This window comes from Aptenodytes patagonicus, chromosome 3, assembly GCF_965638725.1.
Source record: "Aptenodytes patagonicus chromosome 3, bAptPat1.pri.cur, whole genome shotgun sequence".
Taxonomy (NCBI): Eukaryota; Metazoa; Chordata; class Aves; order Sphenisciformes; family Spheniscidae; genus Aptenodytes; species Aptenodytes patagonicus.
This window is the reverse complement of record NC_134951.1, coordinates 113,329,203-113,348,741: the sequence shown is the minus strand read 5'-3', so window position 1 is coordinate 113,348,741 and position 19,539 is coordinate 113,329,203. Positions and strand designations below refer to the sequence as shown.

Sequence of the window (19,539 nt, the reverse complement as noted above, 5' to 3'; positions counted from 1 at the left end):
CACTTGCAGTTTCACAGCTAACCTAAGACACAGAAATATTGCACCCCCTTTGACCAAACAAGCAGTGGCCAGTACTTCTCAAAGGGGCCCTGAATTGTTCTCCAAAACAGACAGAAAAATTAAATAGTAGAGAAGTCACTGGCACTCAAGTCAAATTAAGGCAGATCAGCCATTGTAAGATCAATCTTAAAAGTCATTAACTTTTGACTAGAGAACAGCGTTTGAAACAGAAACTTATTTGCATGAATATATCAAAGTTAAAATCTCATACACAGGGCCAGGGCAGTTTTTAGGTGGATCCATCCTTCCTCCATTGGTGACAAACTCCAGAACCTCCTGGTTACTTTTGCTAGGGTAGGGCATGTATCCCAAAGAGAATATCTCCCACAGCAATACGCCAAAGGACCTGAATACAGAAGCGAAGGAAAACAAAGTGAAGGATACGAGAATGACCATCACCGAGGGGCAATGCCCTTAGCTGCAGTCCCATCAGCATTGCTCTTTGCAGTCTGTGCTCAGGCAGCTTGTGGAAATCGCTGCTGCAGGATTCAGACATAAATAAGTTGCACAGTTGTAACGGTGGACTTTGAATCATTTAATGAATACTAGTAGCTGACTGTTAAGTGAGTGAAGTCTACGATATAGGTAGGTGAATATGGTTGCCTTGCCCTTGTACTCAGCACTGTTCAACTAGATGTAACAAATGTGAAAGTCAGGTTATGCTTTTCTGAGACATCAGCCACTGCTGGAGACAGGACTGAGTGGAGCAGTGGCCTGATCACTTATGACAAACTTTTTCTCTTGAATAAGCTGCATGAAATAACGTGCCAGTGAATCCCCACTGATGCTCTGAGCCCCATAGCCCCTCCCTGTAGCTCAGAGTACAATAAAAACATTCCCTAGCTAACACCGCAGCCCTGGGCCTGTGTGGTGTGGCCTGCAAAACCCTGGGGACAATGGCTGGGACAGGACCCCCTCCAAAGCATTCACCTGGTCAGCTGCTTGGAAATCATGATCTTGTTGATTAAAATTGCAAAGAGCTATGTGCAGCAATGGGACACTCTTCTGCTTGGTGCTGAGACAGGCAGCAGCTCAGCTGTATGAGAGAGTGTACCTCCACCCCTCTGCTGGGGCTAGGTCAGGAGCTGTGTCCTGACCACCAGCCCCTTCCCCTCCACACGTCCCGAGCTCTTGCCTCCTGCTCACCCAATTTCCCTCCCCCTCCTCTGGCCACCAGCAACTCAAGAGCTTACAGTGCTGCTGCAGGCCAGGAGAAAGATAAAGGCCACAATACATGATGCCCTTCTCCCTCACTGGCAGCATGGATCCTGTCTGCAGTCTCCGGTGCCGCTTTCCTCAGTGTGGAACTAACATTTTCCTCCCTGTAGCAGCAAAGCAGCACCTGCATCTGCCCCAACCTCCCTTCCCTGCCTGCTCACCTCCCCAGCAGCACCTGCCTTTGCACAGGTCTGATCTTTCTGTTCCCCTGTCTCCTCCAAGATTACTGGCTCTGAAAGACCCAGCTTGTCTTTTGAGTAAAGAAGAAATGAACAAGAACATGCGTTTTTTACAAAACCTTCACACTTTAGAAAAGTGGTTACAACACAGACAGACAGACCAGACAGAGAAGGAAAGGAAGCGTACCATGTGTCTGTTTTTGATGTAAATATCCCTTCCATGAAAGCCTCAGGAGGCATCCATTTGACAGGCAACATTGCACACCCACCCTTCCGATAGTAGCTGGCTCTGCAAAGAACAAACAAAAAGTCAACCAAGAATTCAGAAAACGCCATTAATTTGGGATTTTTATAACTACAAATATTAAAATTATGAGCCAGAGGAGAGACTAATTTAGGCAAAACAGCATGGCAGAAAAAAATGCTGAAGAGACCTGTTCCTTCTCACAAAAATAGTGGAAATAGGCAGACCATGGGACTGCTCTGATCTCCCTCGCTTTAGGCCTGGTCTGGTGAACCCAAGTTATCCTTATCTGTGCGCATACTCCTAGTGAATTACTCACACAGTAAACTGCTGCTGGCAGAGCCATCCTCCTGCACTTTTCAGCCACAGCAAGAGCTCCACTTCACCTCACACGTGGTCACCTAGAGCATCCCCACCAAAAATAAACAAAGCCTGTCCCATATGTACCCAGTCTAAAGCACTGCAAGTGAAATCCAAAACCCTTTATAAGAACGAGGAGCTTGATGAGGAGGATGCTTGGCTATTAGAGCTGGGGCAGTAGTACAAAAACCACCTCCCATGCTCCTGAGGCAGGAATTACGTCAGTCCTTTAGTGTCATCGTCATTTAAAATAAAACCTACAAGCCCCCATCCTGTGCTGGCAGCTGCAGGAGGCTGCTCATGCAAGCTGGTATCACTGTTCATAACTGCACAGCCTGAGCATCCAAAGGATATTCCTGGACACAGAAACATGTGCAAACTTCAAAGGCACCTTCGAAAACTCAGCACCAAAGCATTCATCTTGGCAGTCAGTTCTGCTGATTGTGTGAGTGTGACAGGTGCTACTTTGTCCCATCTGACAGTGGGGCAGAGTGGGGGCTCTTTGTGAAGGGAGAGAGAGGAGGGGGAAAAAAAAAGCAGCTGTGAGACACTTGGGTTTTTGAAGGTAGCACTCTGTTTGCATCACCTCAGGCTGTGATACTGTCAGATCTCAAGCTAAGCAGAGCCAGGCCTAGCTTAGTAATTGCACAGGAGAATCCCGAAGCAGGAAAAAAAGAAGGCAAGGCACTGGAATAAACAGTGTGGGTGACTGAGTACAGGCATTCCTTCCTCTGAGTCAGAGGCAAATCACTTTCTCAGCACAACAGGACATGGTGCTGCACTTCTGGAGGTGCTCTCTGGAAGATGAGATATCAAGCTGCAGCCCTGACTGCTTGTGGTCATTAAAGATTTCCTGGCACTTCTCGCAAGAGCAGAGTAGTTAACCCTGTGTCCTGGCTGAATTCCTGTTTGGGTGATTACATTTTCCTGACCTTCCTCTGCACCTTCCTCCTTTAGCTGCAGTAAATTGAGGAGATTTACTGATGACACCAAACCAAAGGGGCAGGAGTAGTATCAAAGAGAGAGATTAAACTCAGAATGATTTGGGACCACAAAACAAAAGGGCACATCAATGCCATTCAGTGTGGAGAAAGTAAAGACAAGAAACTGAGGACAGAGTACAAGAGGGAGGAAAAATGCCTTCCATGACCATCAGACTTCATTACCCAGAAGAAAGCTGTCAGGAGTAGGAAAAGTCTCCAGAGCACAGTTAAACCACAGGTGAAGGCAAACACCAAAAAAGCATTGGCTGGGATTCACCAGAGTGGGATCTCTCCACTCTCGCCTTGCTGAGGTTACGCAGAGCAGCACACGAGCCTGCTCTCCTGCACAGGCACTGCTCCTCCCTCATTTTAGCGAGCTTCCACTTGCAGATACCCTGGGCTTAGCTCTGCTACCTGTATATATCCCGGGCCATTCCAAAGTCTCCAATTTTAGCCACTCTCCCAGGCCCTCGACAGGTAAGGAGGCAGTTCCGGGCAGCAATATCTCTACAAGGAAAGGGAAGAAAAGCAACAGAAAGAGAAGAACCACTTAATCATTCGACAATTTTGCAAGCCAAAAAGAAAACAAAGAATAGTACCTACTTTCCTCAGATGCAAAGAGCCCACAACAGCCAGAAAAGTCAGTGTTTATGGATAACTAGTGATGTCCCAAATTCCAATCTACCCCAACAGCAGGAGCAGTTCTGCTTTTTATCATTTCCTCTTTAAACTTCACACAACATCTTCCACCTGAAAGGATGGGCCTCCTGTGAGCCTCCCTTCACCCCAGGAACTATTTTTAAGTCTCTAAGGAGTTGCAAACAGTGGGGCTGATTTCAGCAATGTACTAGTCCCAACATCAAGCTGTCTGGGGAACGATCCACTGACCTGTTCCTAGCGTGCTCGTTCAAATATTGTCAAACGGGTGTCATACTGTCAGAGACAGGAAGAACAACACTGTGCAGGTGTTGCTCTGAAGACTGAAGGTATGGGCCTGAATCTGGGTATGCAGGTGAAGCTCCAGCTCCACCTCTGCTGGGCTGAAGTAAACCTTGAGATCTGAATAACATGGTTGCATACCTTGTGGGTAACTCTTTCAGAAGAGTGAACAACAATCTCTCTCTACTCATCTCTACTCAATGGGCAGAATTTTAGACACTTGCCAAACACCCTGTTCTGCAGGAGCAGGTAACAATAGTCACAAGGTGTTGCACTTCTGGCTGTACTTGTACAGCCATTCTTCGAGAGGGAGAAGAAAAGGGTTCCAGAATGAGCAGAAAGGCACTAAGCAAAATTCATGATGGGGAGAGCTTTGAAGACTTCTGTCACAAGATTGTGTTTCCATTTGCAGAGTAGCCAAACAGGCTGCACAAGCACAGGCACTGAGACAGTGCTCAGGATCTTTGGTAAAACTACGCACCTCCGCAACCTGATTTATAGCCTCTTTTCTGTTAATTGCTTCTATTATTCTGATTTAGCTACCTTGTTTAAAGGTATCCAGCCACTAGAGTGCAGCAGGACATAAACATATCAAGCAGGGCATTACGAGTCCGTGCCGGCCTGTATGCAAGTCATGCCTATGCTGACACAGATGTGTTCACCTACCTGTGAATGAAGTGGTTCTCCTCCAGGTACTGACACCCACAAGCAATATCACGAGCCACGTGGAGCAAGTCCAGCATGGAAAGGGAGGAGGGCTGATTCTGCCAAAAGACAAGGGACAAACGTGGGTTAAAAGCAAGAACATGGCATGATTCATCACTGATACAGCGCTGGGAATTCTCCAACAAGTGACGTAGCTCAGATGTTAATACACAAAGGGATTACAAAAATGCGCGAGAGTTCATATCCATGAACTATGCAAAGGATGTGCAGGCACAATGTCATACAAATCCCAGGGACAGAATCAGAACAGCTGGATCTGACTTTCCAGCTCCATTGGGATGCCCCTGTAAGAATTTCCCCCAGTTCTCATGGGAGACGCTTCTGAATTTTCAGCATGATTTTTGACGAGATCTGTAGCCTGAACTGGTCCTCACTCCGTTTCTTTGTATAATTGCTAGCTCCTCTCTAAAGTCACCTTGAACAATGAGAATGACATTTTGTATAACGGCATGAGTCACATTTGCTCTTTCCCTCCTCCACATCTGTGTAGGTTTTATCTTGCCCCTCAGAGCACTGACAGAGGTTTGCGTAGCCAACGGCTATGGAGGACTAAGGCTGCCAACTCCTTGTTCCTGCCCCTCTGATGAAGTCTACAGCCCTTGCCAGCAGGAGCCAGATGCTTTAGTGAAAAGGGCAGGCTTAGCACCGGCTCACGTTTGCCAGCCTCTGAAGCCAAACCATCAGCTTCTGCACTGAGGTGTGAATCAGTGATCCCTGCAGCCAGTCCTGTGGGGGAGGAGGAAACCACTGCTGCCAGCGGGGTGATGACAAACAACTGGGTGGCAGTGACTGCTTATTCCACAGCAGCCATTTGCTACCTAAGTGTTTATCTGTGGCCTTAGTTATTGGACCAAACAAGCCTATTCCACCCTCTAGCTCTCTCTCATGACACCTACCATTCTGCCCAGTGCCCAAAAGGCACACTTGCCTATGGGTCTCTCCCACTGATGCACAAACCAGCACGGATTCTCCAGTGACAGGGACTGCTGGCTCTGCCAGCCCTTCTGTTGTGATGAAACATATCTCCAGACTGATGCAATGCTGTGCTGGCCATCCTACCTGATCTAAACCACTGCTAACTGGGACTGGAAATAAGTCCAGGCTCTGCAGCAGGCAGCAGCCAGTAGTTAAACAGTGGGCATTGGCTAGTAAAACCTAAAAAAGTCTTAACGTCTTCTGAAGAGATTAGGAAAAAACCTGGTCTCAATACTTGACTAATGAAATAATTGAAAAATGCTGCATCTGTATTTTTTCCAGTGCAGTGCCATAAAACAAAATCATTTGTGACTATGTATCACCTGCCTATATTTTGTTATTTACACAGTACAGTTCATCGCATATATAGACTTAACTGATTCTTTAAAACACTGGACTGCATCTCCTCCTAAACCTTTCTTTTTGTAGAGTAACCATTTCCTGAAAACATAAAGCCTCTCCCCCGCAGCTTTTGTGGGGAGGGGGGAATAATCTTTTTTACCTCTGTGAGTTAAAGTGACTCACCAGCTACACAAGATGGCTACAGTAAGAAAGGATGCAGATGCCTTCTTTTTCCCTTTCAGAGCATAACCAAAGGGAAATGAATATCTCGATCTACCCATTCCCTCCTCTTCTGAGCAAGGGTCAGAAACCTGAAGTGAAAACCGAGTAAAAAGCCCAATTCTTTACTGTGCAATCGATTCCAGACCTGAGCTATATTGCAAGGCAGTCAGTAGGCTGAAGCCACAAGCTGATTTGAACAGCATAGCTTTTCTCTCTTTTTCCCTTCCTTCCCCTCCTTGGATGAATTCCTTCCACCTTTTATTTGGCTAAACACAGTCCTAAAACAGATGTGACTGCCCAGCCAAGGACAATTTAGCCATGTAATTTGTTTGAAAAATGGAGGTTTGGGATTCATTTTGCAAGGGGAGCAGCCTTGAGACACCAAAGGATTCACTTTACAGTTTGTGCTCCCCAGATGAATGGACAATGCCAGCTGCAGTGCACCGCTGCTCAGAGCAGTGGGCATGCTGGAAGCACTAGTGTGATACCTCCCTGGGTGAGGCTTAATCTTGCTAAAGGTGAATGAAATTCTGTGTATTGTTCAGCGTAATCACTGCTCTATGCAACAGGCTGCACAACACAAAAGAGGGAAATAATTTATCCGTATACGATTTATCTTCCAAAGCTGTTCTTTGATTGCTGTGCTGCGTGTGAGAAAGATCAGCACTGAGCTTCCCAGAATGGACAATTCTGCAACACTCATAATGAGCGAAGGCTCCGATTCCAGGCGTCTCTGAATCTATGAGACTGCCTCTCTCCAGATGAGGGGGAAGGGGTAATCTGGTAATAGATGTGAAACTTTATTAGAAATGGAACACAGAAACCCTTCAGGGCTGTAAACTCTGGACCCATGGAGAAGTATGAATCTGAAGCTTACGGAGTAGGCCTGGGTGGCATAAACTGACAATATTCCACAAGAGTCACTGGTATTGTATCAGTGATGTTGGATGAACACTTGGCTTACACATATGATTACTCTTGCTTAGAGTCCAGAAAACTCATTACGTGTGGGCTGAACATTGCTGTCATTCTTTACATGAAGAACACATACGAACAACATGCAATAACCTGTGCTGGCAGCATCTTGATCTCCCATTAAGTTGGATCCCATGTCCTGATACCGCCTGCGGCAGCTCCAGCTTCCCATTTCATGTCCCTCACAATGTCTTAAGTTCCCCCTTCCCTCACTTCACCTTCTCCTCCACCATTCCCTCTGCTCCCTTCCAAGCTTTTCAGTGGCTGAGTGCATGGCAGCATGCTGCGTGTATCTTGCTCCAAGTCACACAGGTTCTTGCTGGCCAGTGGCAAGCCAAACAAGACAACTGTTTTGCTCAGTGGATGCTCTAGTGTGGTGCTTTCTTTTTCCTGAAGCCTTGGAATTAATGCCAAGTTAATGCCTTTCACACCTCTATTAAATTTGACTGAAACTGGCAAATGAATTTGAAGTTACTGGCAGGGGAGTCAGTCAGAGCAACTGGGGGATGAAGGTAGAGAATGAACACGTAAACCCCTCTTTTGCAATCAGGCCGAAAGCAGAAGTAGGTGGGAAAGACAAGGTAGTAAGGAAATCAGCTGGAAAATACAAAACTGGAAAAAAACAAGGGGAAATGACAACAGTAATTCATACGGTGCTTACTGCACAGTAAGCAGTGCACCTCTGTTACTGAGTCAGTCAGCTAGGTCTTGTGTGTTCAATTAATTCCTGTTGGAAGCAAAGCTCATCGAAGCCTGTTTACTCTGCACCTTTCCCATCTTTCCTTTCCTTTAATGGGCCTGGAAAACTAGACGTCCAGTCTGCTATGCCTACCTCCTGCCTGTCTTCCTTGAATGAGTGATAAGAGGAACAAAGCAGCTCAGGGTTCATTAAGAGCAGTGCAAAGATACATCCGGCAGTACTGAGCCACGGGCCTTATGTACAGAGACACTGTCACACCTCGAGTATATGCAGAGGGTAAATCTACTTCCACAGCTGGATCCCATACTTCACATTTTTCAATGCTTCACACACATCTAATCTCTCATCAGTCAGTCTCCTAGCCTCATAGTTTCTGAGCCAGCAGTCAAACGCGCAGCAGAGGCTGATTTCTCAGCACTCACAGGTGCCATTAGCCCCGCAGAAGCTGCCCCTGCAGCCAGACAATGAATTACCCTGTCATTCTCACCAGGCAGCCACCACATGGGATGGTAGCAGAAGCAGGGCAAGGCTGTTAAAAGGTGTTAAAAGTGGAGCAGAAATGATCTGTGTCTGCACACAGTCAGGCTGTCTACATTCACCCAACTGTTAAAGAGGGACTGGAAACTGTTTTTCTGAATCAGTTCCAGCTTGCAACTGCCCATCTGCATTTGAACCTCAGCTTTCCCAAAGTGTGACAGGCATGGGACAGAGCAGAAAACAGCAGCATCAGTCCCACGTCTGCTTCAGTCCTGGTAGCAAGTTAAATGCAGGAATAGGGGAGGATCTTCAAGGTGCTGGGAACAGTCCCTGTGTGTCGTAGTAGTTATGGTCAGTCTCAGATAACCTCAAACAGGTCAGGAAAGACAAGGAAAGAAGAGGAAAGGAGAGACTGTGAAGGCATAAAGAGAAATACCAAGGAAGTAATGTATGCTGTGCCTGGAGTGAACCACCTACCTCTTCTGACATTAGATTTCACAGGGGTTCCACAGAGCTACCGCTAACAGAAATGGAAGCCCTGGCATGCAAGGAGAAACTCATGACTGGGGTAGGGGCAAACAGAAAGAAACCCCTCAGATCAGAAGGCTCCCATGGCTGCATTCTATAAAGATTAAGGGCTTTCCATTCACAAAAGCAACTGGTTCATTTTACTGCAAGTAGGTAAAAATTCCTGCTGTTCAGGACTAATGTTCTGGGTGCTTCCTCACAAGATCCTGATTGTTACCGGGCTGGCTTCTCTGTCTAATTTAACGAGCCAAAAAGATGCTTCCATTGCAAAGTGATGGATGCCCTTGCCCTACGCCATCCTGTTTCACCTGCCACTTCACACATCTAGCACAGCCCGTCCTGGCAGTTCTGAACAAAGCACCTACCAGGCAGCATACCTTGCCCATGCCAGTTTGCTCTGCACCGGGAGAGAGCAGAGCCCACATTGCAAAACATGAATTTTCCCATTCACCTACCACTAAGTTCAGCCCATTTGTATGAGCTGACAAGAGCATCTCTAGGTGCTACAGAAAACCAACCTCTATTTATAAAGACTGCTTGCTCAGATTTCAAACATCTTGACTTTCTGGGTGTTTAGCCTTATTATCCAGGCAGGAGCCACTATATTGCAACCTATCCAAGACTGCGGTGCTCCTGAGCAACACAGACCATTTTATATGTCTGAAAACCAGACTGCAAGGAAAAAATACAAAGTCGATCTGTTTCCAGATGCCTCGAGGAAGAATCTTATTTATATCTGTTAGAGCCAATTTGTGTCTCTCTTGTACTGATAAAATCCAGCATTTTGCCCTGTGTCAAAGAAATGTAGAGACAAAGTGTGAAGCTGGGCCCTGGTGCTAAACTTCAACAACATCTGGATGCCTTTCTGATCCAGGGACGCAGAGCAAACTTTATTCTTCTGAAATACTGATTCTTCTCTAGAAGTCATAATTTATTTCTCACCCATTTCTGACTGACTGTCATTTCCTATTGATGCTGATTTCAGTGGGAAAATCTTTAAAACTCCAGACTAAAGATATTTGCTATTAAGTGTCCTGGTTTCAGCTGGGATAGTTAATTTTCTTCCTAGTAGCTGGTACAGTGCTGTGTTTTGGATTTAGGATGAGAATGATGTTGATGATAACACACTGATGGTTTAGTTGTTGCTAAGCAGTGCTTACACTAGTCAAGGACTTTTCAGCTCCCCGTGCTCTGCCAGCGAGAAGCTGGGAGGGGGCACAGCCAGGACAGCTGACCCAAACTGGCCAGAGGGACATTCCGTACCATGTGACGTCATGCTCAGTACATAAACTGGGGGGAGTTGGCTGGGGGGTGGTGACCGCTGCTTGGGAACTGGCTGGGCATTGGTCGGCAGGTGGTGAACAACTGCATTGTGCATCACTTATTTTGTGTGTTCTTTTATCATTATTATTATTATTTTCCCTTCCTTTTCTGTCCTATTAAACTGTCTTTATCTCAACCCACGAATTTTACTTTTTTTTTTTTCTCCCAGGTTCTCTCCCCCACCCCAGTGCGGGGTGGGGGGGCAGTGAGTGAACAGCTGTGTGGTGTTTAGCTGCCTGCCGGGTTAAACCACAACACTATTAAGTCAACAGCTCCAGGCCGGATTCTCTCCTTGCCTATTTCAAACTGGCACTAACAGATATCCACAGAAATGCACCTGATCAGCAGTTTAAACAATGGATGTGTCATTACTAGCCCAATGCTTCACCCCCAAGCTGCCCCCAGCTGGTGTGAGGAAGGTAAGAGTAGAGTTTAAGTATTTTTTTTTAAGCTTTGATTTTGTTCTTTCTTTCGATAGTATCTGCAATGCTATCTAGCAAAGTCCAGGGATGAGGCACCTCTGCATAGCCGCAGCAGCATCTGTTCCCTATACATCTGTGTCCTGCCCCCACAGTGGTCTTTTAGCAACAGAAATTTTCTGACCCTCTAAAATGCTGGGAAATAGTAGCTGCATGGATCAGCTCTTTTATAGTTATGTATTTGCCTTGTGGCAGCAGCTTACTAAATAAAATTCAATTTTCTCTTTTCTTACCGGTCTAGGCCGCGTCTCTCTCAGGAATGATTTCAGGTCACCTCCAGCCATGAGCTCTAGCAGGATGAAACGGGGCAGTGCCTGCAAACTCACCCCGATACAGCGCACAATATTCTGGTGGTTGAACTTGCTGTGGAGACAGGGAGACTCAATTATGGAGCAACTTCAATCCAAAAAGCACAATTGTAGAAAAGGATCAAAATATTTTGCTGCGGGGAATGGTTTGTTTTTTTTTTTTCCCCAGAAAGTAACAAATCTCAAAGGTAGGGTAACTGGATAAAGCTAAAGCGCTACCCCTACACTCTGTGTCTGTCTGCATAGTGCAGAAACAGAGGTGGGGAAGGAGTAGCTTTTGGCTGCTTTTCCTCTTCCTATATTCTGCATCCTTTTTGGGCTACAGCAAGACTTGTGGGCCATAGGAAGCAGAGAATGTCTGATAACAGAGAAAAGTCTGCTCCCAATTTCCCCGTCCAAGGGGCAGAAGCTGGGCTAGGGCAGAGTTGTTCCAAATAACATACTGACAGAGGGATCTGCTTACGTAGGAGATATTCCTCAAGGTCTAGTCTCTAATACTTCCTCATTTCTCCATACCTCAATGTGACAGGAAACTATTTCCATGGATTCTAGGACTCAGTCACTGACATGTGACATGACAGCAGCATTAAGTCAATGCCATCTGTTAGTTTTGACTAGTCAAACCCAAACTCCTAAGGTTTGTTTCTACCTCGCGTTCTGATCTCTAAGAGAACTCAAAGGATCCTATTATCAATTCTGAAAACTGGGCCTAAAGATTTTCACTTGGATAATGAAAACCAGTGTGGACCCTCTTGAAAATTTAGCCCTTAATCATCTGGTGCCTCTTCATTTGTAAGAAGGATAAAAAAGGATGGCAATGCCTATCCTTTTTGTAAAATACTACAGCCATGCGCTAAAACTACTGTATAGATGTGTTGCGTGGACATCACCTCTCAAAGCACCTTTTTTCTTTACAGTGCTGGGCTTTGCAAGCCTACACAAGTGCTGTTCATCTTATTCATACACACCTAATAATGAGAGCTTCCATGAGGAAGTCCAGCTCATCTTGCTCTGAACACACTTCTGGCAATGTCTGGAAAAGAAAGAACAGATTCACAAGATGAAGATATTTAAACTTACAGATGTAGAACACCTGGCACAACCAAAAGTACTAACATTGTCTGCAGCAATCCTTGTTTCTCTAAAAGAAACCTCACTCTAAGATAATAGCTAGACCATTACTAAACTAGGCTGTGAAGCCTGTTGAAAGGTAAAGATCAGAACACATGGCCCATCAACGCCACTGTCATCTTCCTCCCAGCAAAGGAAATAGCCCAGAGTGCACAGGGAAGAGTGCTCAATATATGGGACTCTGCTGTATAGAGGATGAGGAATGAGACCACAGTTCCTGAGCTCTCTGACAATTCAATACTCCTACCTCCCAGCAAGACTATGAACTATAACCAGCAGTAGGACTGTGCTGCTATGTAACCTCTAGGAGAAAACAAGCTAGCTAGGCTGCTGAAGGCCTGGAGAACCCTACCAGGGTCTCTTAGCTTCACATCCAGTGCATATCCATCCTGTAATCCCTGGAAAACCAGCCACCTCCTACCTGCAGGCTCTTTGATTTATTTACCAGCTGCTCTTGGCCCTGTGAAGACTTTTGGCCTCTGACTCAAAGGCTTTGGACAGATTACCACACCAGGTGTAGCATGTGGAAGATGGACAGAGGATGGATTTATTTCTCATACCTGCAGTCTACTGCAGCTGTATGGTAAATCTTTGCCTATTTACTACTTACAGACCTCTTTTAATAATCTCACAAGCCCATATGCTACAAGCTGTACCATCACTATGATGGATTAAAGTGTTGCAAGAGAGTAGCAACCTTTCTAGCCACATCCTTCAGTACTATAGTAATGCTTAATTCATCTTCAATTTTATAATGCATTGGGACTCTTGGGTGAAAGGTGCATGAAACCGTCATGATAACTCATACACTGTCACTTACTTTCACAGCCACCTGCAAGGGAGTGGGGTCGCTGGGAATCCCTGCCACCTGACCTTCATATACCTCACCAAAGGCTCCGTGGCCCAAACCCCTGGACAGACCAGAGAAGACAAGAAGGTTTTACTACAGAGAACACACATTATAACACTGTGGTCACAGCTCACAGAACGGGCTCACGATTTTCATGGTAGTGAAACAGGGAGAACGGGATATTGGCACTGACGATACCACTCCTCACACTATGCAGGGGGACCAGACCTTGATGCGATCTTTCCTGGACCTACAATGTATTTAATTGGTAGGGAAAGCAATCCTCAAAAGTGAACAGTCCCCAGTGAAATCAAGCTGCTGGCACTGCGATGTGTAATGGATAGCACTCTTCTATGGGCTTTGGTGTCAGTGCTCTAGTGGTGGGTGCTCCAAAACAGGTCAATAAAGATAGGTCTTAAGTCTTGGTGTTCCTACACCCTAAACACATTAACAGCTCCCACGATGTTTATGCATCACCATTAAAGAAAACAGTGAACAAGAAACTAGGAAGCACAATGGTTCTCAAAGGACCTGAATTCTAAACCAAGTATCTTTTCCTGATTTATTTTGTGATTCTGGGTAAGTACCTTAGCCAGTAAATGGTGATGATAGTGCTTTGTAAAGCACTCAGCTCTAGGTATTCGTGCTGAGAATCGTTTCTGGCACTGATCATATTACGAAATTTACAGTTTTATTTTGAATAAGGGTACAAGAAAAAGAGAAAGGAATTAAAGTAATCATACAACAGATCCCGTCCTATGTCCTTGTGATACAGATTTTGCGTACCTGTCTACTCGTCTTCACTCGCTTAACGTTAAGTCAACTGGTACAAAAATAGTTTTACCACATAGGTGGCATGTCATAATGACATAGCAAACTCTGGCAGAGAATGAGGCTGCATACCAGATCCCGAGTCCCTCTTAAACCTGCATGGGCTGCACATCAGGCAGTACTAGTTTGAGCTTCTAAAAGACATTCCTGCATCTCGGTCCAGGTAAAAGGCTCTCAATAAGGCGCTCTTCTTCAACATGCACTTTTGTGGTAGAGCCAGGTCTGGCCTGAGAGCTGCACTGATTCTGTTCTCTAGTCTACCGGTGGACTGTTTTTGCATGGGCTGTTGCCCTCCTGTCCGTTCAAACAGGTGCTGCTAAGGACAATCTGCTCTGTTGTTGCATAAGCTCTGTCTGCAGTTTTGCCAGGATAAAGACCAGTCTAGGCAGTGAAACCACAGTGAGGACTTGCGTTGCCTGTGACTCAACCACTTCTTTTAATAACATTTTGTAGGTGTCAGCTGGAGACACTATTCTTGGCTATGCCTGACCAACTTATTACAAACTGAGGATATAAACCAGATCTCTACAGCTCATAACTCACCCTCCTCCCCAAAAGCTCACCTTCCCTGCCCTTATCAATTCCCAGCTGTATCCTCTGCTCTCTGCAGCTTGCCACACTTCAAAAATCCTTTCAGAGCCCAAGTGACAAAGGCAGCAGCAGCACAGGGTACACTGGAAACTTCCAGATGCAGTCCAGCAAGATGTGCAGGTAAGAGGGAATGAGATAAGAGACAGCAAAACATTGCAGACTGCATAGACCGCTCTAAGCATCATCTTTTTTAGCACCGTAAGCTCCCTAGTCTTCCAAGCCCTCCTGCTTCCACTTCTTGGCTTTTTGTGTAAAACTGCATGGTACAAGAGTAATGTCACATTCACAAGTGGCATGCACTGTATCCTGCAGTAGACCAAGGTGGGAAAGAACTCTGAACTTTCAAGTTTTTCTTAAGAGACTAGATCAGAACTTCTGGAAAGTTCAAAATAGACATGACTATCCTGCTGGCTTTATATTCCTGTCTTTTTAATACTGTCTGGCAGTCTCAAACCCATTGCTTCTCCTGCTATTGTACTTAAGGATGTCATTGTCTTTACCAAAGATCCCATCAAAGACTTTAAAAGAGCCTCCTACAAGCCTCAGCCTTCCCAGCATTTCATCAGTTAATACTGGAAACGGGCCATTCATTGCACAGTCTGCAAAAGACGGGTCTGAATTACTGGTGATGACTCTTCAGTTCCTCTCATAATCCCAGAAGATTAACACTGCACCTGTAAAAGGTCAAGGAGACTGCCAAAGTCTAGTCCCCTCCACACAAGCCTAACTACTGCAGCTTTACATCTTTCTTATGAAAAGGGGCATGAGTCTACAAGTGCATGAGAATTTGTACGTGCCTGCACAAAGACATGAGTTCACATCTGCGTAAGAGAGCCAGCATATGCGAGCGTATAGTGTGAAGCATGGGGAAGGCAAAGATGAATTTACCGGATGAGGGAGATGTTTTTTCGAGGCACCTCTTTGAGGTCACTAATGGATGTGGTCTTTCCTGCAAAGCAGTAGTTGGGATTGTAGTCTGTCATGATAGTGGAGGTACGCAGCTTGCTCAGCTTATATTCTGGGCTCTGTAACTCCATCTGCATGGCTTGTAGCTCCTGATGCTTCCGACGATATACTAAATATGGAGAACACAGTAAACCAGAGATACAGATTGACTTTGGAACAGGACAGCAGCCGTGCAGCATGTCTCACTGGAATTCACTGTGTGGCCAAATTTCAGTGAATCAAACCAGACAGTGACACCATCATATTTCTGTACATCAAATAATTACAGATAGAAAATGGAATCTGAAGTTATCCAGAAACCTTTGATTTACACATCTTAGGAAGAAACAGGCTTGCTCATGAACTGTTTGGAAGAACTAAAATGAATTTCATTTGCAGAGATCTCTGATTTCACAGGTCTCAGGTTTTTGTTTTGTTCTATTTAACTGGACCTTCCAAGTATGAGTCCAGTTCCAAACTTGAGGGAGTTGGGTTATAACCAACTTTCCTAAATCACGTAGAAGTGACTAAAATCTGAAATGAATTATTGCATTATATTGTTCAAAATGGATAGACTAAGCTGTTACCTCAGAATAACACATTGTACATAAAACCAGCTCATTTTGCAAAACTTCCTCTGTTTCTAAACAGAGTTGGACTAAATTTGAAATCAGTTTATGGTAGTGTTATACTCCTTGAATCACTTCACTGATACTTCTGAAACGTCATTAGAAATCACAATTTGAAAGAAGACATCCTGTGGATATTCCTTGAAATAGTAATTCATATTGCAGTATTTTTTTCAAAGCAAAATGCCAATCGTGAGCAGGTTAAATCAGTATTACCCTTACTATTGATTTCTGTGGGAGCTGGATTGAGCCCAAAGACTGTAACGGTAATAGCTATTGCATCTTCTCCAGCAGATGTTGCTCAGGGGAAGAATTTAAGGAGTAAACATGGACTCGCAAAGGCAGACGGATGTAATGACCTATCCACAAACCCTTCCTGTCCTCCATTTTCCTCCTCATTGCTTTTGCTTTGATTTTTTAAATCGCTGCTCTTTCCTGAGATGGCAATGATAGGCTAGTTGGATGGAAAGAGGATTACTCTTCCACTCCCTGAGAAGTAATTAGTAATTTTAAAGGGGTACTGTCAGGCCAGAAATAATACATGTAGGACCATGTGTGTGCAACTGATAACTCCTGAAATTCTTAAAACTGAACCAGCTGCGCAAATCTAATTTAATAGTTGCCATTTGCTGCTCTGGGTACATCCCTCCCCTCCCCCAGACTATATACAGTGTGGACAAAGAAAGGTGGCAGAGCTGTGGTTTGAATCCCTGGCTGCTTTTCATTGATTCAAGTCTATTCTGCTTGCAATTGAATGCAGGTGAGCAATTGTTTAAAATAAGAAGATGAAAGGGTGAAAAATACCTTTTAGAATTTCAGATAAAGATGCCAAGAATGCCCACATCCTATTAAGTAGCAGTTTGTGAAAGGGAAACCTATGTGAGAATTTCAAGCTTAAATGTCATACGTTAAGAGGCTAAATCTGTATATAGGCACACAATTAAAGAAGCTTGCTCTGAGGCATTAAGCACCAACAGCTCTCGCAAAACCAGTGGCAGCTGTGTTCTGGCAGCTTTACGCTACAACACAAGCAATAATGTCTCTTTCGAGAGAGTAACTGAAACCAAGTCAGTAACTGAAACCTCCTCAAATTGGTCATTGTGGTTAGAAACAACTACTGAAATCTGAAGTTAAGGCGCGTGTGTGGGAAGGTGACATTAAATACAGCAGTAGCTAAAAACCTGAATACTTTTGCCTCCCAGGGCCCAATTATCCCTGGCTAAGATCCAGCCCTCATATGAAAATATCTTTTGCAGAGAAACACTCACCTATCATGATTCCTGAAAAAGCCAAAATTAAAGCAGCCACCAATGCTGAAGTCACTACAGACAAGACCAAGGAGAGAGGGAGATGAACCACTGGTTCAGCTGTAACAGAGGCAGGAGAAGAAGGAATTACATGTTTGAAATGATCTTCCAGCAGCCACTTTTTTGCAGACAGATTTTTCTGCTCTTCCTTCCATTTACTCATCTGCTGCTCCTGTAGTGTAGGAGCAACCACTGGCATGATCAGTTCTCAGGATCTATAACCTCTAACACCTCATTGTTTCACTTTCCTCAATTAATATCAATTTAATACCATTAAAACAGATGGTTTGCTATCAACGAATTAACATGTGCACTCCCTGGGTATGAAAACAAGACCGTAAAAACCAGGGGCAGGAGGCTGGGGAGGTGGAAAGAACATTACATTGCCAGGGTTAAAGTGTTGCTATCAATGCCAAATCACAGCAAAAGCAGAAGGAGGACTGCAAGACATCATCTCCTAAATGCATCTAATCCAGGCAGAAAAACCCGGTAACAGTAAGTGTAGTACAAAGTATTCCATAGCTGCATCCTCACTTGGGACCACAAGACATTCCATGACCATCTATTAAGGTTTACTTCACCCTGGCAAAATGACCATGCTTTTAACCCATTTTGCAGATGGGAATGGTAAAAAGACAGAACAATTTTCCCATGCCAGTGACAAAGCTGAGAGCAGGATCCTGAAACCCTGGAGTCACTTGCTCTAACTGCTGGGCAAGAAAATGAAGGAAACCTAGTAATGGAGCTCTGAGCACTTGGTTTTTCAAGTAAGGCAAGTACAGGCACTGTCTTCAGTTTTCCTCAGAGATCTCTCACGCAGAATTTCTTTTAGATTCTGCACCTGCACTTTATATGTCCAGATCCACAGGAATTGTATTCTCCTTCACCTTGTACATTTTTTTGGTTCTTAAGAGGACTGACCTGGAATTTAAGTTTAGCTGGAAAATTCCTTCAGTGAGCAAACTTTCATGATTTCAGAGCAGAATGTGAGCATCAGTGCAACCAGGCACAAAATTTGATTCTCCTCAGTGCTGCCCAGTATGTCAAACATACTGTAAAGCAAACCAGCAATGCTGCTCTGTGCACCATTCCTCAGCACTGATGTGTCTACATCCTAGCAAAATAACTCTGCAGCATATACCAGCAGGAAAGAAGGTAACATTCAACAGAAGCCAGTTTTAAGAAAGACTAGATAATACTTTCAGGATGCCTTACAGTCCAAACTACAGATTTTTGCCATTGATTTTCTGTTTCACACGCTAGCAGCCTACCCCATACACCTACTTACCTATGCAAGACACACCATCCTCAGCCAACTCTGTGCCTGGCTCACAAAAGCAAATGACTTTTTGAGTCTCAAGATCAACACGGCACTCGTCCATCTCACAGTGACTGCAGTTAAGATGGAGCCTAATATCCACCTCTCCGTGCCCCTCTGTCACTAGGGAGTGGATGAAAGAAGCTGAGTTAATTACTGCAAAGATCATTCACTGACAGAAACAGGGGACATGGTGGTCATGGTTGCCAGATGTGGCAGGGTGGGCCCCATCTAAGAAACTGATTTCTCCCCACCTTCCATAGCTCCTGTCCTTTTCTCATGTAGAAAATAGCATCCAGCTAAATTAGCCCAACTGCAGTTGAGGTGCACTGGCTCTCTTTGAGCAGATAGTCCTACCACCTTAGCAAGGAGGCTGCTGCTGAGGCTAAAGGAAACCTGCCCTTTCGTCGGTCCGTGGGGCTCACCCTTTTCTTTCCTGGCCTTTACTCCTTCTGAGATCAAACAATGCAATTTTTTCAAAACTTTCTGGCTGAATCTATCAGGCCAGAGTGCACATGTATTTGAAAATACTTCTGGCTGTTCTAAAGCAAACATTTTTTTTGAGCAAATAGATATTTTTGTATTTTCTGAACACATCACAAACATATTCGAGACACTGACTTCTGGGCAAACACAGGCTGGAGTGGCAGTATTTATCACTCGCCCTCACTGCTGGGCAGTACTGCACTGTTTTCCCTAGAAACTCCTTGGTCCAACCTGCATACTTTGCTGAGGGATGCTCTAAGGAACATGTTTGTTAGCGAATAGTCAGGTGCTTTGTCTGTTTCTTTTCTAAATTATCTGAACTATGAGGTTCTGTTACCACTTTCCCTGGCCAAAATTACTCTACAGGCTGGTAGACTACGTTGTTGGGAAGTGTTTTCTACTAGCCTTGATGT

At 44.8% G+C, this 19,539-nt stretch overlaps 2 protein-coding genes across 2 annotated transcripts in view; one reads left to right on the top strand and one right to left on the bottom strand.

Annotated features, from left to right (window-relative positions):
* Nucleotides 1-10,529, top strand: part of CLIP4 (CAP-Gly domain containing linker protein family member 4) — a 54,258-nt gene extending 43,729 nt beyond the window's left edge. Inside the window, exon 19 of the mRNA XM_076334725.1 lies at nucleotides 10,421-10,529. Within this exon, the coding sequence (XP_076190840.1) occupies nucleotides 10,421-10,460 (40 nt within the window). The 3' untranslated portion in view covers nucleotides 10,461-10,529. The remainder of the gene's footprint in view (nucleotides 1-10,420) is intronic.
* ALK (ALK receptor tyrosine kinase) overlaps nucleotides 1-19,539 on the bottom strand; it is a 328,254-nt gene that overhangs the window by 3,096 nt on the left and 305,619 nt on the right. The window contains exons 18-27 of the mRNA XM_076334726.1: nucleotides 18,611-18,763; nucleotides 17,284-17,382; nucleotides 15,330-15,516; nucleotides 12,990-13,080; nucleotides 12,007-12,071; nucleotides 10,964-11,093; nucleotides 4,650-4,747; nucleotides 3,459-3,551; nucleotides 1,645-1,746; nucleotides 272-406 (exon numbers count right to left, since the gene is read on the bottom strand). Of these exons, the coding sequence (XP_076190841.1) occupies nucleotides 272-406; nucleotides 1,645-1,746; nucleotides 3,459-3,551; nucleotides 4,650-4,747; nucleotides 10,964-11,093; nucleotides 12,007-12,071; nucleotides 12,990-13,080; nucleotides 15,330-15,516; nucleotides 17,284-17,382; nucleotides 18,611-18,763 (1,153 nt within the window). The remainder of the gene's footprint in view (nucleotides 1-271; nucleotides 407-1,644; nucleotides 1,747-3,458; nucleotides 3,552-4,649; nucleotides 4,748-10,963; nucleotides 11,094-12,006; nucleotides 12,072-12,989; nucleotides 13,081-15,329; nucleotides 15,517-17,283; nucleotides 17,383-18,610; nucleotides 18,764-19,539) is intronic.